General features: G+C 33.9%; 1 protein-coding gene across 1 annotated transcript in view; it reads left to right on the top strand.

The window, feature by feature from the left end:
- LOC125068355 (dorsal-ventral patterning protein Sog) overlaps nt 1-27927 on the top strand; it is a 70296-nt gene that overhangs the window by 16679 nt on the left and 25690 nt on the right. Inside the window, exons 2-3 of the mRNA XM_047677456.1 lie at nt 16419-16522; nt 16756-16888. Of these exons, the coding sequence (XP_047533412.1) occupies nt 16419-16522; nt 16756-16888 (237 nt within the window). The remainder of the gene's footprint in view (nt 1-16418; nt 16523-16755; nt 16889-27927) is intronic.

Here is a 27927-nt window from a genome sequence, read left to right as displayed (position 1 = left end):
AAGGAAGTAAAAATCTGCGGAAATCTGGGTTAATCCTGCTATAAACTCTTATCTCAATAATTTACAGGAGACTATGAAAAAGCACTTTATGGATTTTATCCGGTCATATTTTAGGCGTTGGTAACTTAATATTTCTCTAGACGAATAGTTCAAAAGTGTTACAGAAATGTTACAATAAGTAAGTAAATGCGGTTGCTTAATTAACATCAGATCGTCATCCGCGAAGATAATTATCGGTCAGTAATTGGTTTCAACTGAAGTGGTTTCGTACAAATTACATAAGTGGTGACATACCACCCACGTTATCAACTACATCTTTGTAGCGTAACTGGTGTTACGAGGCGGTTTATTAATTTGCGCGTAACACGCAATAAATTTTATAACAATGACATTTGCACATTTGTGTTATGCAATTTCATTAGTGTATCGACATTTTTTTTATTCGAATTAATATTTTATTGTAACATGCTTTCACTGAATTATAAATTTACAACAGAAAAAACATCTTAAAATAAAATAAAAGTGTTTTCAGTGATAGTGTTTAATAAATGTTTTTATTACTTCTATGTTCTTGATTAGCTAGGTTTAAATGGTATAAATATATTTTCTAAGTACGACTCATGCATTTGTGAGAGCCTTTATAATGAAGTTGCTCTTAAAATGTTTCTTTGAGAGTCGATATGAGAATCAAGTGGCTGCAGAGTTGTAGTAGCAGATACAGTTGCGTGAAATAACGCCTGACTCAACGAGATATCGTGTTGTATATTTTAAATATATTCTAAAAACACACTAGTAAATAATTTCGTGCACCATATGACCGGCCATATCATCTGATTAATTAATTATAGCATCGATATGTCACGCGTTTGTGTATTTTTAAACGTAACATTCACATCGCGTTTATTAATAGACGATAACTTTTTTTCAAATATATGTCTGTCTTCTCATAATAAACTTAGATGAAACATTTTTTTTAAATGAGATAGAAAGAATATATTTAGTATGTTTTCAAATGTAAAGCTCGCGGATGATTCACGTGTTGTATCTCAGTGTTTTATATATTTTTTTAAAATAAATCATCACGAGAGGTATGCGAGGAGCGCGATGAGCTGTTTCGTATAGACAGAGTTTGCATCTACAAGCGTTGGCGTGTTATGTGTTGGTGCGAACGTGCGGGACTGCGCACATCGAGCGACGCGCGTCGGTGACGGTGCGCGGGCCGGCTGACTGTGGTCGCATCGCCAGCGGCGGTGGCCCGAGTATATTTTTATTTGTCGATATCGGTGATCGGCGCCTGCTCCATTAGTCATGTGACAGTATCGACACAAGATCGACCCTCTCGGCCCTCTTTTAATTCTATCGATGCCCGCCAGACCGAACCTGCAGTATGCAAATTTACACGCGTACAGAACAACTGATGAATGATATACTGACGCGCCAGAGTACATTCACGCAATGCTTTCTGAAGAACTGATGCGCTAATGGCTATGCGAATATTCAAAGATTGAATAGATTGCTATAATGTAAGCGCCGCTTAAAATAGAGCCTATATTTTATATCATAGATTTCTGATGAACGATTTCTTTATTTTGGTATTTCTGTCAAATGTAATCTGATAATACATCATATACAATAATAAAATTACATAGAAAATTATTCATTAATTAATACTTTTTACACACAATTGGGCTAATTAAAAAGGGTTTGTAAGAAATGATAATGTTACTATAATAAAAAATATGTTGAAAGTAAATTCCTTCATTATGAAATTATTTTTTTCTTTGAATTTTAATTCTACTTAAAGTGTGTTGTCAATAAACTGTTTGTTATGTAATATTTGAGTATCAAACAACGTAGTGTGCACAGGAATAGTGTGCGTCGGCGGCTGCGCGAGGGTCAATGCGCCCCGGCTGACTCACCGCGTGCGACATACGTACACTATAACATTATTACTTTCTTATAAGGTTGTCGTGTTTAAATAATGCATGTAATGTAACTGGTCGCAATTTGTGTTCTCTTGAGGGCGTTCAAGCCAAGCTGTGGGGTCGGAGGGTCCTAAGCAGGCCGGCGGAGCGGTCTTAGACTATGAATGCAACGCAAACGATCCCGCATGACGTCTATGATTACAAGTCCGTGTTCACTTATATAACGTGTAATGACATCTATGTTTTATTAAATAAATACCACTTCAATGTAATTTAACGAAATATATTAGATTCTTTGAGCTATTATTAGACTTATAATATTTAGACTTTTGCGTATAACATTAACACTAACATTAAAAATATATCTTGAACTTGAAATCCCTTAACGTTGTCTTAGATTTTCGCGATTATTACACATTGAAATAAAACTAGTTTTTTTAACGGATTTAAACGTCGGGATGTTAAAATAAAATAATTAATATACGCGATTAAATCCGTTAAAAAAACTAGTTTTATTTGAAATCCCTTACTGTATCTTCATCTGAGTTTTTCGAAGAAATTCAATAAGCAAAAGAAAGCAGTTCTACTCGTAGTAATAACGAAGAACTTAAAATAAATAACTCATTTTAAAGAGCATTAAACTATATTTTGACTTGCGAGCGAGTGGTCCACATTTAAACACATATACTCATATACAAATATTTATAATGAATATGGTGTGCTTGCGATTTTATTTGAAAAGGAAATTGTTTATTATATTAGGGGCGCCTAGGAGGTAAAATGGGCGTGAAGGCACGCATCTCTTCGCGCCTCGATATCGATTCTATCTTAAAGAAACGCACCTATTGCATATTAAAATAGAGAACGCAATTACCCAATGCAAATGCTGCAGTAATTATGTTTTCTTATGTATTTATCATTTATATGTACCTACATAGGATATTTATATAACAAATTTTAGGTGAACTTATGGAGCTGACGAGTTAAATTTTTGTAGGGTTATGTAGATCATTTAAATAGCGATGATAGAGTACAATACTCTAGAAGCATTATACGCTGCGTTGTTAATTGAAAGCGTTTTTAAAGCTATCCAAGTTAAGTAGTAACGTTAGCTAAGTTCTGTCTCTGAGGTTGATGTTCAGAATCCTTTTTAAAACGACGTAAATTGAATAGGCACACATCCCAGGCTCCGACTTTTAGCACTTAGATATTTCAAAAGATTTTTTTTTGGTAGAAATATCAAAAACAATATGAAACACCACAGAATATGAACTATTCTGTCACAGTATTGAATCATTTTTTAAAAACTTTGCTTCAAAAGTTAAACAATGGTGTGCTACGTAATTTAATATTATTTGTATTTGAGGCTGAGGTTCAAAATCAAAGTCCTCCTTAAAACAAAGTAACCTAGTTGATTTTAATTTACTCGACTAAATCAATTTGTATTAATCCGAGTTTCAGTTCCTCTCGCTACGAAACTATTCAGTGACTATTCTCCCGTCAAAAATAACACATTATAATTACATTTACATTAATTGTACGAAACGAGCTTAAGTGAGAAAACGTTTATCAGAAGGAAGTTTACGTGAATCGATCTAAATGAAATATTCCGAACCGACACAGGACCAGCATTAAACGCATTATCGTGTTATCGATCAGCGTCTTTAAAGCGGCTTGCAATTAGTAGTTTATTTAAGCGATGCAAGTGCGGACCTCCCGCGCTTGACGCCAGGCCTGACGCCGCCTTCTTGTCTTTATGAAATTATCACTAAATTGAGAGATAAAGTCTACTCTCTGACGTGATAATAGCGCCCCCCGGCGACTGCTTTTGCCTATTTAAGGTATGCAACGTATCAAGGAAGAAATTGTAAATTACAACGGTTTTTTGCCAAGGATTACTTGTTAATGAATCTTGGGTAATGTGTGTTTAATATTTAAATTACTGTTACTTATGTCAATTAAAATTGACCATGGTATATGGTGTAGTTAATGCGATACCTTAATGTAAGAAGAGCGACGCCGTGGGGCGGCATGTCAACAGTGGTATCAGAGTTCGCAAAGGGCGTTCGGTTCTCCTTAAAAGGCACTGTCACTTACGAGAGACCTTTCATAACACTTAATAAGATGCAGTACGAGTGTAAAGTTTCGTGATGGATCCGTGAGAGTAGTCACGAGGCGCCCGAGGGCCGTGGGACAGGGCGACTTTGTTTTATTTTTAATGCTTTACGTTGTGCCGGCAGCTAATTACACGGCGGGTCGCTTTTTAACGAGCACTCATTCAGCTTAACAGCACGCGCACGCGCAGTCGTCACACCTACGCACGTTTTCAATGGTATCAGAAAACACTTCACCGTAAAATAAAAATTGTAGTACACAATGTTAATTTCATTTTATACTTTTTGCAGGTTTAGGTAAAATAAAAATACGAGTAAAATAATAGTTTGCTAATTTTATCACAACATTTTATGTGACAGCCAGGAGATTTTATGAGGCAATAGGTATAGGAGCGTATGCGTCTAAAATAATAGAGATTAAGTAATGTCGCTACCAAATGCTGACGTACGAGCAAGAAAACTACAATGTCTCTGTTTTATGATCAGTCCTGTCGATGTAAATTTGGTATTGGTTAGTACTAACACGATTTTATATTTAAATAGAAACGCCAACGTTACGACCGGAGTAAGATATATCAAAAGTTATAGTCGCTGAATGTACGTATAAGTCCGATAATATTCTATTCATTTATAGATTAGATATATTTGGAATTTATAGTTAAACCTTACGACCTATCTCCTTGTAATTTATGCAGAACAAACATATTGCGATTGCGTACATTTGTATTTCTGAAGTTTATAACTTGGATAATGTGGTTTCCATTTTGTTACACCGAATAAATGGTTTGATATTGTAATAGAAATTATAAAGATCGTGGATTTGTACGAGCATTTGCTCAGCAAATAATAACGAGAAGTCATTATATATTATGTCCTTCTTATGTAAATTACCTTGACTTCAAAATATACAATATGTATTTTTCCATTTTGTGTGACGATGATGATTTCGTGACAAATGTGGTTTAAATTGAAGTTCTAATTGCTGTTCAAACATATTCAATTATCTATTTCTTCCATTTAGCAAGATTTGAAATGACTATCTTCGAGTCACGAAATATAATAATCCGGTATAATTCCGTTAATAATATATATGATCTCCTATAAATGTCCTATTTCTGGGCAAACGCAGATTCCTATTTACTCGACACGATTGGTGTCAGAATTTCAGCCAACATATGTAGGGGAAATATAAACACATATAAAGCACAGGAAAATTCTAATGCTTGACCGGATCTCAACCCGCGATCTTTGGTAAAGATCTGCGTATGCTATTCACTATGCAATCTCGGGTTTGTTATATAAATATGTATACGCTTTTATTTTTTCAACCGATTAACTCGTGCGTGTTTAGTTTATTTAATAGGAGCTGCATTTTCCACTTCACGTCGATAGAAGATGGTAATAAAAATGTAAACCTTAAAGGTAGGTGATTGGTTGTTGACGGGCCACACCGTATGCTGCATCGCAGTTACAGAACGATATCGATCTTACTTGAAGCACAGCTTTCCAAATAGGGAGGCCGAGTTCCCAAATAGGCAACGGTCAGACGGTCGCCGCCACCGCCATCTTCACTATCGAGGACGCAACATTTTCCATTGTCTACACGTTTTTGCCCTCTCTGAAACCAATATTGCATCTTCATCGAGGACATCCAGTCTACTATAGACGGTGTCACTGTACCCAGCGCTGGAAATAAACTTGTTTCGGCGGCGTTTTCTAGGATATCGCTATTTTCAGATATACATAAGTTATTGTGAAATGTTGATTTAGACAAGGAGTTGAGACTTCACTGAGATAAACACATGATTATTTGTATTTTTATTTATATAATAATTGAAAAGCGAACGATTCGATTATTTAATATAAAAAAATATTCTACGAAATAAAACCAGATGTATTTTTAAAGCAATACGAAGCGACTATCTAAAAGAATAATTGGAATATGACTCAGAAGGTTCGATGCCAAGTGTAATTTTCTATAGCTTGAGATAGTGCGAACACTCTATAAAGCGTGTGCTCTGTGGCATTGACTAATCGCTCATGACTGAATACTATCACTTACTGACCTCCAGTTACCCTCGCTGGCGTCAGTGGAGATAAATAGAATACAGTGAGGTGCTGCGGGGTGAGTGGGCGCAGTCTGGCGGGTGGCGCGACGGGCACGCTGCTGGCGCACTCGCACACCCCGCTCACACCCACTACGACCACGCTTTATAATATTTCTAACAATTCAACAAGAAGTTTATCTTCATTTCAGACATGTTTATGTCGACATTTCTGTTAGCTAGTTAGTAGAGTAACAGAAATCACATTGAGATATGCGACCGCAACTGCCGTCGCGCGGCGCCGGTGGAATGTAGCCTTGGGGATTGATCGTAATGTTCAATGGATGAAATATGTAGGCACGAAATCAATAAGTAACCGTTGGGCCTTTCAAGCTTATTAATCTCAATTGGAAGTCAATTGGCACTTAAATCCTTCGCGATTTGTAACTTTAATTACAAAGAGGTTAACAGATTTGTATTGCGGTATCGTTTATGTCGAGGATAGTTATACGAAGAATGTCGTAGACTTGGAGCCCTCGAAGATGATTATACATGCTCAAGCGCCGACGAGCCTGAGCTATTGCGGTATTGTATTCAAATCCTCGCGCGTCACCATGCAGGGTGCGATGCCGCGTCTGGCAGGCGCGAGACGTTCTTTGTGGCGACACACCTCCTCAACTTGCAATTTATTTCAAATATGTAGACATTCTACTCTTAACAGTTTAATTTTGTATTAATATTCAGCATGAAACGAACTAAACGAGAACGAAATAATTAAATTAACTTTTAGGTATTGTCACCTGGTTGCAAGGTCATAATTCAGAAGAACTCTTTACGAATATCAAAATGCAATTCCTCGAGATTGGTTTAAATGAATTTATTGCATAACCCAAGAGAATACTAAGTTGCAAACGTTTAATATGCAAATTAAGTTTAGCAGTGAACACAAGGGTTATAGCAAAAAACATCCTGATCGAAACAAAAGTTGTATGAAATATGGTTACATATATACCTTATAAAGTCAATATTTCTCGTTGGCCTCACTAGAGGTGTCGTTTGAATCTCGCCGAGTGATCGTGTGAGGTAAAGTTGAGATATAGGAGTGCAACTTCTATGAGAACAGACGTTAAAGTCAGTGTAGTGTGCCTTACTTAGGCGCATGACATTAAACATTTAGACATTGCATATCAATTTCACTTTATAACAGGACTATTAGCTTTATAGTGTTCAATACTATTATTAATAAACATAATACAATCATAAAATAATTTTAATATATTAAGTAAGAGTTACGGAGACGTTATATTTAAAAGTGTGCAAATTAAAGATTCAAGATTATAATAAGGTAATTTATATCTTAAAGGTAGGTTCAAAGTTTTTGAAACCAAAATTAAATTATAATCAGGTCAGCCAGAGGCGCTGAGAGGCGCTCTGTCACCAAACAAGTATAAATAATCCTTTTAACTTTTGCCGCCGCTATGTTTTTCTTAGAATAATTATATTCTTGAAGCGATAATGATATAAAAATATCATTCGTTAATTAAACTGGATAAGTATAGTTTATTTTTAGTTGTTGTTATAACATTGGATAGTAATATCATAATTATCTACATCATATTATTCTCTCGTAAATGTAGATTGAACGATATTTGAAATGCGTTATTTAGGAAATTTAGAATTTAAATTTAATAAGAAATTTCGTTCACATAAAGATTGTTAATCAACACCGTATCAACTTGTAAAGAATATTAATTACGCCGTTGTATGTTTTTACCTCATTCCTTTATCTCTGGCGCCAGCGAGTGCGTATTGTTGACCCTTTACTCAATTCACTGCTGTGCCTTGAATGTGGATAAATAGTCATAATTGGCACTTATATACTTTTTTACCGTCTGTCGGCTCATGTTAACAATTTTCTGGAACATAATATATAATAATTTAAGTGTCCCTTGTACTTTTTATAGCGCTGACGTTAAACTTTACGATACAATACTTTATTTTTTATACGTTACAAATCATAGTGAACTGAGGCCACCAACTGTCACAACATAAACAAAAGTCTCGCACGCTTCTAAGTCGCTGTGACGCCCCAATAGTAAATGTTTCACGCCATATTGTACACTTTATTAACGTGAATGTTGGCATCTCTGCTCGCCCATTAATCTCCATATAATTAAATGATCAAGTGAAATTATATTTAGCCTAAGAAATGAGGACGTGCCCACGCCCGTCGCGGCGCGTTTCGTTCGCCCTATCGGACCACATTGAAAACCTCACGGGCGATGTGAAATACTTAAGTTTTAATAAGTTAACTATTAACAAAGTATGGGCGATCAAAAGTACATCTTTATAAGCATCAAACGAATTTGTTTCATGTTCTTCGACAGAGTTTACCAGTCGTAAATAAATCCGACATATTTCTTAGCGCGTTTATCATCGTTACCTCAACCGTTACATTTCCCTATAGGCGCTATGACCGACTCGATCCGACATTCGCATAAACTCACCGCTAATACACATTAAGGTTTATACGTTTAGGCATTAGTAATAAAATATGTTAGTAAAATGATTCCCGTAAACGTAACGGTTTAGTATCTCTCGGCTGTAGGTATAGGTTATCGCGAAAGGCTTTCTACGAGGCCTGATAACGGAGACACAAAACCATTAATGAGTGTTCTCGCTTAGTGAAATCGTCGAGGAAAAATCTCAAGTCTTATTAACATAGTAGTAAAGCTAGTTTATTCATAATTGGCGGTTATCTCCCTCCCTAGAGCAGTGCGTGCATTGCGCCCCGCCCCGCGCCTCGTCGTCGCGCAAATAAATTGCGATCATAATATCGCGCAACATCGACCCGGCCCGACCACAATTAAAATTTGCATTCTTGTCCTTTGATTGATAGCTCTGTTCAATAACAGAGAACCCTTCTGATATGTGTTAAACCTCATAGCGTTTAATAATAATGTTTCACGTACCCTTTATCTGTACCGCAATATCTAGTCGATGTTTTTGTTTTATGTAAGAGCCCACGATAATAAATTAGTGTTATTAGGATACATGTATAAAATTACTTGTAAAAAAGTTACAGCAACGCAATGTTTTGTATTCCAGCCTGTCATTGTTGGGGGGGGGTGTGTCACTATAGGAACTATGTAGAAATTACGTTATGGGCGCATTAAAATAATCTTTTGTTTAAGTAATTTTACAAATAAACGTTAACGTAAAGTTAAAGAGGCGTGTGCAAAATTTCAGCTTGATTAGTTCTGTGGAACTTGTTCGAAATTAAAATGTAAAATCAGTACACTCTAACAGGCATTAATTAAACAGATATTAAATAAAAGCTACTAAAATAATTGGAGTATTTAACTTTTTCGTGGAGTATCGCATAACCATTTGTAGAAAATATTTTCCTGTCCGCCTTTTCTTAATTGTAATATAAGCAGCCCAGGAAATATATCATAGCAGGTAGACAATAGTGTGTGCAAACATAAGTGCCTTCTCTTTATTTCCTCATACTCATTATCCCATGGGATAGCAATCTGGTACGATCGTAGATAGATCTATGAAACAATAAAGTGTGACAATGTCATCTACCTAATTTGATCAGGCTAATTTCCTTAGCTTTGAGCCCCGTCCCTTAGCTTTACCGACTTAACAACAAAGGAAGTTTATTATTTAATTACTATTCTACTATCAAAAAAGAAAACAATTCGTATATACCTCAAACATCCTTAGAATTATGCAGACAAATATCTAGATCATATTAAATTATGTATGAGCTCTTTCCCGAGACGTGGACAGACGTTATAATGAGCTGTATTTTTCAAAGAAACTAGACTGAAATAACATCAATATTATTAATACGCAAAATATGCACTGTATATATATATCTGTTGCCCGATGGCATCTCATATTTGCGAAAATATTTTTTAAGTTTGTTTTTATGAGGTGCAACTGTACGAACGCTCATTCCGAAAGCATTTGTAGAATGATACTCAATAAATTATACGATATTTTTGCTTAGCGAGTTGGCAGCTGTCCACTGTCTGCTACTGGATATTATGATATTAGACTAATAATCGATTAGGCGACGAAAAAATGTACGTAAACGAACATATATATCAGTTCTTTTAACGCCTTTATGGAATAGTTATAGTTATTGGGCCGTTATTTTAGAGACTACATTTTAATACTGTTATGAATCTACCCACATTTTCAATCTGAGATTGCCCCCGATAAGGTATTCGCTATCTGTAAATCTGTCTTCACCTCGTAAAATCGTTTCATTTCACGCCTACCATAGATTAATTATGAGAGAATAAAGTTCATGTTGTCCATCGATAAACTACTAATAAGGAAGAAGCAAGATGATTTATATGATATTTACGTTGACTACGAACTGCTTCGAAAATTAAAAATCGTTACTTTAACTTTTTGCATTTTAATCAGGAGTCATTGGAAATAAACATATATTTGTTGAATTATAGGCATATGAAACGAGAAGAACCAGTCACAACTGCGTCAAGCAGGCGCCGGACCCAGTCAATGAAGTCTACAACAATAAATAAAAATTGAAGGAAACGAGACCGTACTGATATAGAAACAATTTATGTTTTATCTTTGTCGCCAGCGATGCGTTCACAAACGCGATATGTGTTTTAATTGTTGCTCAATGCTACTAAATCGAATGCATACGCTAATTGAATTTAATTCAAGTAAAAACTTGACTTGAAGGTGAAAAAGGTCAGTAAGATGCCAATAGTAGGCAACGAAACTTAGTAGAAGAGACAGGAAGCCGTAATGCAATGTCGTCAGCCTTGCCTCGTATTTTGTATATCTGTACCGTAGACATTCTTGTTATAATATATGTAATGTTAATTATTTTAAAATAAAATGAAGTAATACTAAGACTTAAATGTATCTGGCAATTGTTTATTTTTTTTTTAATTATATTGGGCTTATAAAATTGATGTTTCTCTAATTTTATTTAATCTGTTAGACTACAAGAATACGGTTCGTATTTTCTATAAGAAAACCGCGATTTAATCTATAATTAAACTAGGAAAGTAAGTAGGTAGTTTTAAAATCATAAAAATCCTTGTAATATAACCTTTAATAAAATCTCAGAATATATATCTTGCCTCGTGATGAATGGGAAATCCTGAAGACAAATTTATCTCACTCAAGTACTCGTAATAAGTACCTTTATAGGAAGCTACATTAGTAAGGAAAATTCAAATTGATTGACAGAATGATTCTTTATAATTTCATGGAATCGTACTGAGATTTTTTTTTAAAACGAGTGGTTAATATGTAGAATGATGTAACTCAATTAAAAATGCCAGATTTAAGGATCATTTAATTATGAAGACAAGATATTTAAATAATTAAAAAACAATATCTAAAAAATATACATAATATCATGTTATGCCACTGCCATTAGTCCTTGGTCGGACCGAGTCAGTGTGGCGACTATTCTGCTGTGTCCATATTAATCGAATCGAGACGAACAGCGCACGCGAACCCAAGAGGCACTATCGTGCGCGCGGTATCAGCTAACATTGGCAATTAATGGCTTCGTTTTGTACGATTCATTTGATTATATACCATAAGATTTAATGTTTCGTTTTCAATATCTTTTAGTTTCCTATAATAATGTAGATACCGTTAGAACATAGACAATGGTGATTAATTTTTCTCTGGACGTTATGGAATCCTATGATACTTATAACAGTAATATATATATATATATATTATATAAATCACGTATCTACTAATATTGAAAGTTAAACAATAAAAAAATATATATCTAAAGGTAAATACTGTAAAATATAAATAGGAGTAAGAACTAAGCTAAATAATTTTGTAAGCAATTGAGAGATTACGTCGAAAAATGAAATGAATTTATTTAAAATAGTATTGTGTTTTGTCCAAAGCAATAGAAATTAACATTATTTTTAAATACCTATTTCAGTTATAGCTCACAAAGTTACTAATTAACAACTTAATAATCAAATTATCCAAATTTGAATGAAGGATTTGACCTTATTCGTTTGATATGTCAGTAGCAGGATCGCATTGGCCTCAGGTGTTGGTCGTCTTGCGGCCACGCGTATTATGTAAAGCGGGGAGTATCAAATATCAGCAACAGGTGTCGATCGCGGCAGCTCATAAGAATTATTGTTGCGCATCGATTTAATCAACCATGTCGACGATTAGTGTCTGTGTTGATCGACCAAATAGAGTTTTTAATTGCTGTTTACAAATAATACAAAAACATTATGACTCAAGTTTATAGTGTTTAGCTACGTTATTTAGTCGTAGTATTTGCGTTTTAAGCTTTAAAGAATAAGGAACTAGCTGGTAACCTTTATATTTGGATCGTTTTTTTTTTTAAATTATCGTTGGCCAGTTTTTTAATGCGCGTCATTTAAAAAAAAGAGGTCATAACAGCAAGTAGTTTTTATTAAAACTGTGAATGAAATTTATTTAATAAAATATTTGATGTTTATGAAAAGCAAATTAATATGTCATTTGTATATATTTTTATCCGTAGGTTTGGTTTTTATAGACAAATAACTCTTGTATTATTTTTACATATGCTACTAGTCAATAACACAAGATTTATTTCGCAAATTCTCACTGTAAATAGGAGTCACAAGAATAACAATATTTTTTTTTTTACAAGTAATTTATTTTGGTACATGTTAAGTATAAAATAAGTTTGCGCTAAGCGATGGCCGGCTAACATTTGCTTTGGCAGGCTAAATATCAAAGTACACTCCTTCTAGCTAATTCACAGCAAACAATTTATGCTCTACCCACGCTTGCTGAAATACGGCGCACGCCTATTTCAACCCTTTTATGTTGAGGATTTATTGAAGCGACTCGAGCATGCTTCAATGAACCGGCCGTATACCTTTGCCCGCTTGACATGTAAGTCATACTTATCGTGATCTATGACATGACAATGCATTGGAAACCGTGGGGCCTTGCATACCACGCTTCAAAGATGACAAATGGTAACTAACTACCTTATGCTGTACCGACGTTTTTCAAGTAAATAAGTCATGTTATGATATTGTGAATATATAGACGCTCGCGCAGTAATACATTAAGAGTCAAAGTGATTTTTTTGTTTGTAGCATTAAATTAGCAACATTATTGCTAACCAAAATATTATTCGTGCATTTTCACGATGGTCCTGACAAATTTATAGATATTGAGTTTATTCAAAATAAACAACTGCATAAATATCGGGTACAAATTTCCATAAACAGATCGTGAGACCAGCATAAGACGGGCGTCGCCAATACTTCATTTCCCTGGCGAGCCGTTTCTGGCTCCGCGCCAACGTTTCCGAGAACATGGGAGAAGGTTACGCGATGTCTCGCATTAGTTTATATGCTTAAATCATATCGAAGATAATATTTTTACAGGTATTCACTATATAGAAAGTCCACTATTCTACACTTTATATTAGAACTTTGAATGATCATTTCAAAGTCCCGTAGGTTTGAAGCTAAGACAAAAGTTTTACTATTATTTTTTATGATTTAGGTTGGCGAACGAATGGTCCACATTGATGGTAAGCGGTCACCACCGCACATAGACATCGCCGCTGTAAGAATTGTCTCACCCTTCAAATCAGAGCACAACAATACTAAGTACTGCTGTTTACGGTAGAATATCTGATTAGTAAGTAAATTACTCGTATTGAGATCTCCAGTATACAATTATACAGCATACAATGGTTTTACATAAGTCTATGTGTGTGTGTATTCTTTCACTTCAAATATTCTAAAAACGAAATTAAATTATGATACCTATTTAAAATAGATGTTATATAGTTTGCAGATTAGGCTTCCTTAAATACAATTATGTAGTATGTGTATAAATTTGTTAATTGAAGGTGCGAATGGACAAAATTGCAACCGGGTAATGTTTTTATTTTAGTATTGACTCAAAAAGATCATTTTATTTTTTTAAAAGACATACGTGCTTATCTTTTCCTCTTACGACAAAAATAGTTTATGTAGATAGAGACGTTTCGCTGCCACGATTACTTAGTCAGAGTCTATCGTCTGACATGGTAAGTGCGACGCGTGATTGTCGCATCCTTATCCAAGGCTCCCTCCATCCTCATTATAATGGCGCGGATACCGAGCCGTAGCGAAAGAAATATATGGATAGAAAGCAGTGTAAGTCGTATTGACATTAAGATCAATATGTTCTCACGCAACGTGTCTCGGCCACTATCAGTGCACTCGTAGAGTGAGGTTAATTAAATAGTTACAAGAAGGCGATAACAGTGACGCCTATTTATAGAGGCCGGGCCACCTTATCGACCTAAGCCATCTGATAGTGATCTATTTACCACACCGAATCGCTCACACTAGCCCTTCGTAGTGGCTCTCGAAAATGCATATATTATCATTTATTTTATGACCGTGGTTTGTAAAATGCATTAGTGATTTCTATGTTTATTATGCGAAACTTGACTTTCACTGTTCTTTAGGGTAATAGGTGACAATACGTAGTAATCCATATGGAACGAATCATGAGTAATTATTCAACTAGATAATAACATTCATTAAAACTGTGATTAGAAAGGGTATGATATGTACACATATGTTTATATAATAGTATTAATTTATACTTTCCCAATCCGTTAAGACTTCTAAATTTTTAAATAAAATATTCACTGTAACGAATATAGGTTTCTAGTTTATTCAATTTTACGATGTGTCGATATTATAAACGTCATCGTCAAGTGACAATATTTAAAGTAAATGCTACGTAAACCCGTTTTATTTACGACAAATCGCATTAGTTAGGATGCGAATAGATACTGTTAAAGTTTTGAATGCATTACGCGGTTGTTTTCTACCTTTCAACGCTACAACCTGGACTTTTATTTTTAGATGTCCTCTCGACTGCGGCATGTAAATGTGTCTTGTTAACCTGCGGGCACCGGTTTAGTCTATTAAATTATTAAATTAACTATTAATCTTACACGTGTAAAACAATCGACACGATTATTAATTAAAATAGATTTGATTAACGTCCGACCGTATGTAATCAGCCATAATCGTGACATTTATTTGCATTTAATAATCACGTGCACAAAAACATTACCAAAAAAAATCAATGAAGTCTTAAAATTTGATATTATTCATTATCTTGTGTTTTACTATTTAAGTATACTAAAATATGCAATTCGTATTTAACAAGTTAGTAGATAGTTTCGATTTGAAAGTGTCAAACGAATACAAAGATATTACTTTGTTTTGGCGCGGCGCATCACTTTATATAATTATATCTGTGGTGTTTTGTTTTTAAAAGCCTGTGACATGTTCGTCATCACGTCACGGCGGCGCGCCGTTAATCATGAGAGAGAATATTAAATTAAACGTCGTATATCCAACGTTTGGAAGATCAAAAAATATATCCGTTTATTTGGTTTCGACGTCATTCGAATACGTCGAATTGCAAATTTTAAGGCCACATGCGGTTAATCTATGATTTCTGTTAAATAAAAGATAAGTTTCGCTTTATTTATCGTTTTGCCGTGTAATTAATTAAAATTTCAAGTGGCATTTTAAATCGTGACCGCGCCTTTAAATTAATTAATGAAATTTCCAACTGTTAAAACAATTGTCGACGATCGTGATACATTTATCATTGTAGTACATTGGAAAGGTTGCAACTTTCCAGCTATTTCGCTCTGCTGATAAATCCGCCAGGTGAAGGTGTCCGTTATAACTAAAAGCAGCTACGACGTTGTTTGTTACCGAATACCCCCCGCCGCTTTACAGATTCACCAATAACAAAATGCTAGACGCAAAATCTATATTAAGAACGTACCTGTAGTACAAATATTTTTATTGAATGTTAATGGTTTTTAATTGGCGTTGTTCAATCACTATTGATGTTTGGATCATGGTGTGTGCCAAATCCCTGATAAGGGCATCTAAGAAAACTAAGAACTCTTTGGTTTCCAGTTTGAGAGTGAGAGTGTTCAGTTGTCCTCTATGTTGATTACACATTTTATTTTATTTTGTTAGAGATTTTTTTGAAATATTTATCCGAGTTCTTAGGTTAAGAAGTTCAATGTCATAAAATATATAGCTATAGTAGAATATATACATACATATATATATACCTTTATTCGACGATACTTGACGATAATTTATAAACACAAATGTGTTTATATGAAAACTCAGTTGTGCTGTGCAGTTGTGATTGATTTTCATTAGTTTTAACCACTAGATAATAATTTCCGCGCGGTTAACTCGTTGGTTATGGTTTAATATGAACATATCTTATTGTTACAGAATGTCAGTTCGGGAAACAAGCGAAAGAACTCGGTTCGACGTGGTTCGCGGACCTCGGACAGCCTTTCGGTGTGATGTACTGCATCAAATGTGAGTGTATATCGGTAAGTATGGGCATAGCTCTATTTTTATCGACTTTGAAATAAATGATTATTTAATTTTTTTAAATAAAAATCAGTTGAAACGGTTATTTTTTACTGAAACATTAATAAACTTTTTTTTTAAATATATTTTTTGGCAAAACAAGTATTTTTGGTGTAACATTGCAAATTTACAAAGATACATTATTTTATTATTTTTTTAAGAATCACTTTTGTAAATGTAAATTTTCCTCTAGGTACAAAAGAAGCGTCGGGTTGTAGCAAAGGTGCATTGTCGGAACATAAAGAATGAATGTCCGGAACCTTCCTGCGACACACCCACACTCCTACCCGGTAGATGCTGTAAGACCTGTCCAGGAGATATAAATTGTGAGTAAAGAATATTATATTTACAAACACTATTTGAACTAAATAAGTACCTCAAGATTTAACGCATAAATGCGCGTAGTTATTAATATATTAAGTAATTAATCGTAATGCACTTTTTTATCGAGCATCGAGCGTTCAAATCGTGGGCATGTTGTCGAGTATACCTTAGTGTATTTACCGAGAGCAAGCGAAGAGAAGTGAATTAATAATAATAACATTATATGTACATGCGTTTGGTTTAGTAACACAATATTTGGATTTGCAATTAAAAAGGGAGTTAAATACTCATAAATAGAATATTCTGCAATTGGATGTGTGCTATAGTTAACTATATATAGTCTATTCCAACCACAAGAGGACAAAACCCAAATAAACAACATTGACATTGAATTCACGCGATAACATTGCTCGAGGGCTTAAATAATCTATGATATTAATTATTAATTTGAGTTTTAAACGTCGACGATTTTCTATCGGAACTTTGGAAGTGAAATTAAAGTGGATATAGGTAGTAAAGTGTAACAGTGTTGTAATTTAAATAAATATATATTAATCAATAACTATTAATAGCGAAAAATGTAGCGGAGCTATTAACAAATATGTAAATTACATATTTGTTTGTCTTCATTCCTTCTTTGAAATCAAAAAATTAAAATCTAAATATACTTTATTTAAGTAGGCTTTCAAGAAACTCAGTAGTTACTCTTTTTCGACATCTAAAAATACAGTCATGTTTGTTAAATACAATTATATATGTATGTTATGTCTCCTGCCTGGAAGTCAACAAGCACTAACTCCACGCTTTTTATCATCTATATAATTTTGTATCGAATAATATGCCTTCTTAACCAATGTATTTTTTTACAAATGACTTGACTCCACGAAACGGCAAAGTTAAAAATGTCTGCGGAATTTTATTATATTTATTCGTCTGGAATAGGCTATAAGTATTATATTATTAATTTAAATGCTTATATAATTTCTATTCTAATTTGACGGATCATTTGAGAATATCAAAAGAGCATCGTGATAATAAGCTAAAGATAATGTGGACGGAGACATACACGATATTGATAACGACAGGCAACGGTACGAATAGAGTTTAATTATCCAGGGATATTGTATTCATTTTTGTGTTCCGTTTTGATTAAATTGATTGTTACGTAATTGGTTTAATATAATTTGAAGAAAAAAAATATTAAAGTCAACAATTATATCTATTAAAGTCGTGCACTTATGGATAAGCAAAAATGCACAACTCATAACGCTTATTAATTCAAAAAAACATTTTACATTCGTAAAACACTCTGATGATGCTTCTCATCATGAGTCGGGCAAAAGAAAACATAAATTATTTTCTTATAATTTGTTTATGAAATGACAAACAAATAAAGCTAACTTTTTGGTTTACACTAATTGATATAAATAGAAAAATATTCATAAATTGTGCAACTTACAAATACGTTGTATCAAATTAAATACTATATCCTATCATATACGTTTTATTTGTGTTGGGTCAGAAGTATTTGCTTAAATAAGAAAAGAAATCATGATTTTATAATAAAAACATGACAAGGCACTTCAAAATGTAATAAGGTTTTATTTCTCGTACAAAATCATGTTTTGCATAGTTATGACTAATTATAACCCAGACATAAAGATATTCATAACTATTTCAATTGAGACAGACTTTTCTTGGTGTCGCGAAATAAAATATAATGTCTGAAAGTCAACATTTACATTAGCCATCTAAAAGTAAAAGAATTTTTAATCATGTATCATTTTTATGACCTCTTAAATACCGCCAGTATTTATGTAAGTGATATATGCTTATCCATTTAATATGTAGAATTTTCTCGTTAGTTTATACTATCTGGCGTCTTTTAAAATGAAAAACTTTTCATTTAAATTTTATAAATATTGAATATTTTGAATACGTAATAATAACACAAATAGCTCTATACTGAATTTGTTTCTGGATTTTCAAAAAATGAAGTGCAATTATTATTAAATATTCGATTTTAAAGATGATATATTTAAGATTATACGATTACAATAACTTTGTGATTCAACCAGGTCCATTTTAAAAAGATTCATTTATTAATTGAAGTTGCATGAATTCACTGGCGAATCGTTTCGTACTCAGCGTCACGCACTATTATACGTATGTATACGTACGCACGCACATCATGATGTCTGTCAAGATGTCGATTCAATTTCATTTCTTAAATTGGTGATGTCACTCTTACTTTAGTCAGTATATATTGACTGATGTCATGCTTTTCCAACTTGACATTGTTTGTTGCTAAGCCGATAATGTCCCTCGAGCCGGAACTTTAGTATCTTTTCATTTTGTTAACATAGCCTTTGCGGTACACGGAGATACAATCTTCTAGCGTGTTTCGTTTCAATTTCATCTTAAAGCTTTCTCTTATATTTGTCCTCAGAAAGAATCACTATCTTAACTCGTGTATAATGTAAACTACGAACTACAACTGGGTTAATAATAAAATAATAAATTAATATATAATACAATGAAAAATAATGTGTTTTTAGCATTTACATAACAACTAATAGTAATCAGTCTTTGTTTGGATATATCTAATTAATATAAGTATTAGTCTCGGGAGGTAATGTGAAGAATTAATTTGAAACTTATTAAAATTGTCAAAGAGGTAATGATTTATTGATATCGTCTTGATTTCGTTCGGAACAAATACCGCCGCAACAGGTTGGTGACTCACGGGCCATCTGTCGCGAAAACTATCCACACATGTGGAAATTGTCTGAACGACATACAACTTTATGGATTTTTTTTGATGACAGCGATTAATATTCCGTTTTCGGGTGACCCCTCTCTCTTTTGTAATATGACACTTCGAAAGATCTAGTCAGTTTATTATAACTTCCATATAAATACAATATTAATTGAATAAATTATGACAGGCCGTTCGTTATTCAAATACATAATATAATTATATCTTGAAAATAACGACATGCGTATTTTAAAGCCATTAAATTAAATAGATATAGAATTCAATTACCTATTTTTTTTTACATTAAATGTCACTTGATTGTCATCGTTTATCATTTCAATGGCTGTTTTTGTTGAATCGGCAAATTCCCGACTTAAAAGGTAATTGCAAATGTGAGAAAGCATGCGTACATATGAAGTGACAGGAACTGGCGATGACAAATGACATTGGACAGGCACGGCGGCTCCCACGACTGATTCTCATGATTACCTACACATGGACGCTCGTTGCCTACATTCGATCTGGATAATCATTCCTGCCGACACTAATTCGTAATGCACAATTACATGTTCCGATAATGAACTGAGAAAATATATGCGCCATTAATTTAAAAGCAAAATTCCTCCTGTACGGCGTGAGTAGTGACAATGAATCACTTTCGACGAACGCTCGCCGGAGCCGAATGTTGTTCGCGGCGTGGGGCGGTCACCATCGACGACGTTGCCGACAGCTCGTCTGCCCGCTCGGATCCACTGAGTGGGATATATCGAGAGCATTACAATGCCATTACTCAGATGCACCGGGCTGGTGCAGAAATGGCACGCGCTGGTGTCCCCCTGCGCCCGCGCCGCTGCTGCAAATATAGCTGCTGGTGGTGGTTATTCCGGGCGCGGCCGTCGACCCGCCGCCGCGACGCCGTCTGCGCGCCTTTTTAGCGAACACAACTTACAACACACACATTTTTTGCGAGCAAATATCGGCGATGTCAACGTACTCGTCTCTTTTCGTTATTCCTCGAGACGTTTTCTTAGGCTTGCAAAATTCTCAATCGTTTCGTGTGTGTAAATACTCGTTGTTCACTGTCTCGTTAATTGATCGTCTGAGAGCGCGTCCTAAATTCGTTTCGCTTGCGTAGCGAGAATATTATAAATTAATTTTAAATTGATTAAGGTTATTAACATCAAATTACTGTGGCAAAACAATATTAAATTTCGTCATGCACGCACTTGTGGCTATCCTATGACCTTTTTGCATATGTAGACTAAAATGAATGTTAATGTTGTTCCTTTAAAAAACTACGCGTAATATTTTAATGTATGCAAAGCTATTTTGTTGAATGAATGTGCCTTAAAAAAAAGTTGTGGCACAACAAAGTTTATCTAAAACTCATAGGTACAAAGCGCACGAAATCTGATTCACTGTCGCCTTACGAAGTCCAGTTGGCCGACTGCCGTCTATGCCTTCCGACTGTGTCGTATTTTATCGCAATTTCAATACACTCCTTGCCGTATAAAGCGAGTAAAATCTACGATTTTTTAATTGAAACTGCTCAGCGTTGGAATAATAAAACTCATTTAAAAGTACCTCGACACGGGAAGTGTCTAATGTCAAATTAATTACGTTGTTTTAAGATGATAAAGTTTCGTAAGCATATGTAGATAGCTATATAATTCTCTGCGATTACATTACATGTTAGGTTACTATTATTATTAATATATACACATATTTAATATTTATTTATACTAAAATTTTAATTGCTACCTTATATATTATATATGAGGCACTGTATGTTTTATAAATAGAATATTATAAGTAAATAATTAATTGGAGAAGTGTTGAAGGACGTTTAAAAGTGGCAATATGTTTAGTTACGTATTTTATAAGTACTAATTAAAAAATGCAATGATCCTTTCCTACATTACTTCCTGAACAAAGAATGGAGAACTGAAGTATAATTTTAGTGTGGTCCAAAAATGAAAAGGGGCGTTAGAAAACTAATTTAAACGAATTTAAAGTTCTTTTTCTGCTTATACTTAGATAAATACTTTTTTTATCGATTAAAATTTAAATAATGGAAGGACTTTTAAAATTTCAAAAGTGTTGTATTCACGAAGTCTCTTACAAGATAAATACACGATAAACGTAAATCTATGGAGAATACATCTTCAACTAAATACAAATAAAATTATATATCCTGCATGAGATTCCACAAAAATTGGCTCCACGCTTTTTTATCTATAATAATAATGTAGGTAATTTTGTATGTAGGGCGTAATCTCCGGAACAAATGATCCAATTCTTATAATTGAAATATTCATTCTTGCAAAGCTAACATTATTCTGGAGCGCTAAAGGGTATAAATTGAATATATCATAATATTTTCTTCATTAAACAATTGAATAATCAATTGAATATTATGCTCTTTAAATCTCCTATCTTTGCTTAAAACAACGGAGGTTTTAGTTACAAGATTATAAAAAAATATATATGTAGATCGGTTTTTTTTAAATAAAATTAAATATATATTTTTTAGTGCTTAGGATAGATACAAATATACTTATAAAATATACTTATCGAGGAATATAAAATATCAGCGTGTACTGCAGAGGGAGCTAAGCATAACTGTAAGACATGACTAATGAGAATTCCACTGTAGTTTCGAATCTAAAGCAATTCCTTAATATAGTCATGTATTTTTCGCTCAAAAAGTTGTGCCTTATACTAAACTAGTTTTTCTGTTGGTGGTCGTAATTATTAGTTATAAAAAAGAATAAAAAGTGAAATTCCGTTCAGTGGCTTAAGCGTGAAAGTATAACAGACAGACAGACAGACTATGTTACTTTCGCGCTTATAATATATATATATATAGATAAGTAAAAATAAAACACTTTACTTTTTTAGCGTTTATAGCGAAATGTTTTTTTATAAACCAATTCAGCATCAGTGTTAATACATTGTTTACGTTGTAACATTTGTGAATTTTCAGAGCGACACGTTTATCTGATCCCAAAGAGGTATATGTCCGTATTTATTTGCCTAAGGTTGCCAAGATACAATACGAGCCTTGAAAATAAATATTTCGCAAATTCATTTCATAGCGTGCCTCTTAATTACGAAATGAAGAAATCATCCTAGCAATCAAGGCTCTATATTTTATAATGCTTGCTACCAATCCCGGGTTTCGCACGGGTACAATAATTTATGTACTTCTAAAAGTTTTAGATTAAAAAGCAAAGATAATAAGAAAAAATAAAGGCTTTGTTTTCGTCTGTTAATGAAAAGTTGATATTCTTCGGATGTTCTCTACTGTAATAAGTGTGTATAAACCTGCCTCTTAAATCACTGTTTATTGATAAAAGCCGCACAAAAATCCGTTGCGCAGTTTAAAAGATCTAAGCGTATCGATGTCGGGGAACTTTGTTTTATAACATCTAGAGAACTATCTACTCAGTTAGTCAGGTCATTTTTGTTAAGAAGATGTATATTATAATATATTCTTATATGGTACGGTTTATTCAAATAATCCTAGTCACTTAAGGTAGTTGAAAATACAGTACAATAGTCATTAATTATATTACCAAATACGTTTTTTTTACGTTGTCCTAATATAATATAGATGAGATAGAGATGAGAAGGAGAGAGATGATAGAGAAAACAAAATGTACCCGGTTAAATTGGTATAAATTAATTTTACCAGAATGTTATGGAACGAAAATGGTTTATACTTTATTTATACAGAAATATATAAAACACTTCTTAGCGAAGGAATAGCGAAGGCTAATTCTTTGCGAAATCAAGAGAGTAAATTAGTGAAGAAAAAGAAAAAATATACATTAAATGTTCCAAAGGCTTAAACGTAAGGACGATAAATGATAAGTCATAACTTCGCGTGATAGCTATGACTTAAGAAGCAGTAATGAGGGACGGCCGCGTGTGCGTGTGCGTGTGCGCTCACAGAGCGTTCATGGTTCATCGGACATCGTATCCCCGACCACCGAGCAGTCGATCACGAGTGTATCTAATTCAGTGTGCTGCATGTGCCTCCGAGGAATTTGTTTTGTGCACGCCGATGCCGCGTACAATCGACGTTTTATTTTCGTGAGATCGGTGTCCCTGCTTGCAACGCATTCCTTGTTGTAATTTTGTTTGCATCTTTTTCACTACACAGCGAAAATGAGCTTTGATGTTGGAAACGGGATCACTTTTTTACGATGTAAAACGATTTTTCTTAATTTGAATGATTGGTTACTGTGTAGGTTAAATCGGACGTGCGAGATCGTTCACGCCTCAGTTATATATTTAAACTTTATATAAATGAGGTTACTACTCTCCGCGGACACGGACGCTTGGAAGATGCTTCAATCAAAAAAAAAATCGATTTTGACAATTTAAAATACAACTTTGAAGAGAATACTTTATGTCTTTGCATCCGGATTGCGGTATTGCAATGGGTGAATGTTTTTTTTACAATGGTTATTACGGAGGCATTAGTCGTTTGCGGTTAGATTATAAGCTTGTCTTGAATAATAGGCCCGTCGTTTGTGGTTCAAACAGTACGTGACTCGGCCGCGCCGCGACGGTAAGCGCCCGGCCCCCGCGTTGGCGCCACGACCACTCCGATTTACCTCAAACATTAATCTTTAGATCAAAGCAAGTCATGTTTTATATTAAATGGTGTTTGATATATCGTTACACGTTTAACGTATTGTTGTGCTGTGCTACTACTACGCAGCGGAGTACTTGCCTCAATTATAACATGTAGGCAACTCCGCTATCTTGATACTTGTAACTGACCCCGTATCTTATATTGCTTATTTACATTTACCAGTCCATCCAAATATATATTCAAAATGTTTGTTTGAATTTTACAAATAAAATAATCATATTTTAGAAGTGTTAAAATTTCACAGCTTCAACTGATCCCGAAGGGCTCACGGCCGCTTTATTAGGCGAAATATTTTAAGACGTAAAATGCGAAGTGTGTTCAGTCTGAAGCAATTTGCGACGTGTTTATTGAAACAAAACGTACTTGCGTAAATAGAGAACATGCGCGATGTGCAAACAAAGGCGACGTCGCGACGCTCGGCGCCGGCGCCGGACAGTGTAGCTCTTTTTACATAGATCCGATCGAAAAGAACAAACGACCTCTGAAATAATCAACGAGCGCTTTTAGTTAAATCATTGAAATAATCTTACTTGCAGATAAGACCGCTTTAGTTATTCAAACTGTTAGTAATTTACATGGTGTCAATTAATAACAAAATTTAAGGAATCTGCGCATTTCATTTAAAATATTTTAAAATTTAAAATCAAATTTAATTTAAATAAAATAATTTTAAGATAAAGGCACACGAAGTGTAAAGCACTTCAAAATCAATTTTCGTTGATATTTACTTGTGACCCGAGCGCGTTCCGAGGTACTGATATTAATCTAAAATATTCGGTATGAATATTTATTATCTTGCAAATAGCGGTCACGATTAAGATTTAATAATAAAATGATTAAGTTATTGATATAATTATTATACAACGTGGTCAACTTGGTCGACGACAAGTAGAATGAAAATGTCGCCGATAGACGGCGCCAGTGCGTTAATGCGTACATTTTAACACGATTGCTCTTATTTCATACAATATTAGTTTGAGACTGCGGCCTGCGGGTGGCTATCTGTGCGGCTGAAATTACGCACGCTTGCATTTTCATTTATCAACACATTCTGTTCTTCCAGATGGGATTAGCACAATCGCACTGAAGTTCAATATTGGAATACACAATACTTTTATTAAACAAAAAGGTGAAATAATATTATTTATATTGTATTCTAATATATTTTCCTTCGTAAATGAGTTTTAGCTGAAGATATTTTCTGATTTTAAATATACGTGCACAAACATGATTCGAAAATAAACGTTAAAATAACTGACGCCATTGTAATAGAATATATTATTTGAAATGCAAAACTTAAACGGAGGTATTCGTTTATTACGATCATAAAAGCACGGTTTCGCTTCGTATGCGTTTTCTGGTATTGTCTGTAAATGGCATTATGTGATGCTTATGAACCATGACGCGCGGCGGAGTGCATAAAGAGGGTGAAAAATAAATATGTATTAAGTTTCATACTACTCAAGTTCTTTTGTAGCTTCATAGCCATACCTTTACTTTGTTATTGTAACTTTCAGATGAATAATATTTTTACGTTACATTTCATGTTATAGCAAAGATTTTTTATCTTCACAGTTTATTTACATGGTTATTATATTCGATTATTTTTTGAGAAAGGATTAAGTTTGATTTACTTGTTTACTTGTCGCGTATTAAATTATTTTTTCATGTTTTATATTAAGTCTGTACTATGAAGATGAAGTTTTTTAGTTAGGGAACGCTAATCTCTAAATTCATTCGAAGATATCTTCTTGCGTTAGATAGCCCATTTATTGAGAGTACACTACCCACAGCAGAGTTAACTGGCAGAAACTTTCACGTAAGGAAAGAGCGTTATGCCTTCTTCTGGAGACCTTACCCTCTCTGTCTCTCTTTCTCATTCTATGAAATAAAATAATTTAAATATATTTTATATGTTGTTGTTTTAGCAATGCCATTTAATTATCATACATTGTTAACTTAATTCTAACCGGGTGTCCAACGACACGTTTTTTTTTTTTAATATAAATGTATAGAATATATATTATTTATATAAGATAAATCAAAATCATTGAATTAACAGTAGAGGTTGACGGTCGCATAAATTCCACAATAAAGTATTTTAATGTCGAAGGAGTGCTGAATAGCGCTACATTGCTTTCAATGGCACTAGTAAAGTTCTCTCGATTACATTTCTAGCTCGATCCAGCTCCGCGTATTTGTAGTATGACTACTACCTACTTATTCATGTCGACGAACCATTATCGTTATCTTTTGCACGCTATAGTATTAAATTTGATATAGTGTTACTGTCTTGTTCTTAATATAACTGTTCTATTTAGTCACAACTACGAATAGTATTTTATTGCCAACTCATATGCATGTAGAAGGTGTGTTCCTTCATCGTGAGGTGCCGGGTTCGTATTTTGATGTAGCGCCAATTCGTGTCCATTTAAAATTTTTTATCGAAGCTTTTATTGAAACAAATTGTCAGAACGAATTTAAGTGGCACATTTTATCAATTCAAAGATTCCGATGATTACTTTGCAAAAATGCACGACGGCGCAGCGTCTGGTTTATTTAGTACAGTGAAATTAAAATCGTTAATAATTAATTTTGCTTTTTTTTTGTCTAAGAGAAATTATTAATCACATGTTTAAAATAATTTTATGAAATTAACTTGCACATAAAAACTACTACTACTACTAAATGTATGTAAATTGAAAAAAACAAACATACACGATAAGTTCGTCATCAGAGTTATTTAGAATCATGTCACATTTCTCGCAATTACCTGTTACACGTATTTGGATGTAGACTTACAAACTAAATGAATATAATTTGATCAATTAAAATTGTAGCGTCAGAATCTATGAGACTAGGAGTGGAGTTGGCCCATAACCCATAAGGCAAGTGTGCGTGCTTAAAAGGTCACAGGCGAGACGCGAAGGCTATTTGGAAAGTAGACTGGCGCCAGCGCACGGCGGCTCTAAGCAAATTTGGTGAGAATGTATAGAGCTACCGGCACCACCTTTAGTAAACTGACACATGAGTATGTTCACTAAAACTATGTTACCTATAAAATCAAAAGTCACGATTTTCGTTTTTTGACTATGCATTATGGAGAGGCGTTTCGGGAATCCTTAAGGTCACGACCTACGTGAATGTTTAATAATATAAACATAATTTAATTAAGTTGTAAGTGTAATACACTTGTAATATATTATAGCATATAATGTAGCATCAATGACGTCTTTGTCATACCTAGGTTATCGTCGGAGTTCGAGATTTGTACTGACGCCTGACCCTACTTTTGCAGAGTGATATATTATTTAGTCTCGTGGCACGTAATTGGTCAACTAAACATGTCCTTACACATTAAATCTTTGCAAAATAGACAACATACTTAAATCGGCAGCGTTATACTTAAACGACGTAATACGGAATGTGATTATGACGCCAAATTAAAATATTTCTGCTAACTGTTTCACAGTAATAATGCAAATCTCATTTGCAACCTAACTTTATTCGCAAAATGTTATTAATCAATTTGAATATGATTGATTACATTTATAAAATCCCTTAATTGACTAGGCTTGATGTTATAATTTGTTTGTTATTAATGGAATGGTCATTTG

The sequence above is a fragment of the Vanessa atalanta genome, chromosome 13 (genome assembly GCF_905147765.1).
Source record: "Vanessa atalanta chromosome 13, ilVanAtal1.2, whole genome shotgun sequence".
Lineage (NCBI taxonomy): Eukaryota > Metazoa > Arthropoda > Insecta > Lepidoptera > Nymphalidae > Vanessa > Vanessa atalanta.
Note: the sequence above shows the minus strand (reverse complement) of the source record. Positions and strands in the feature narration are given on the sequence as shown.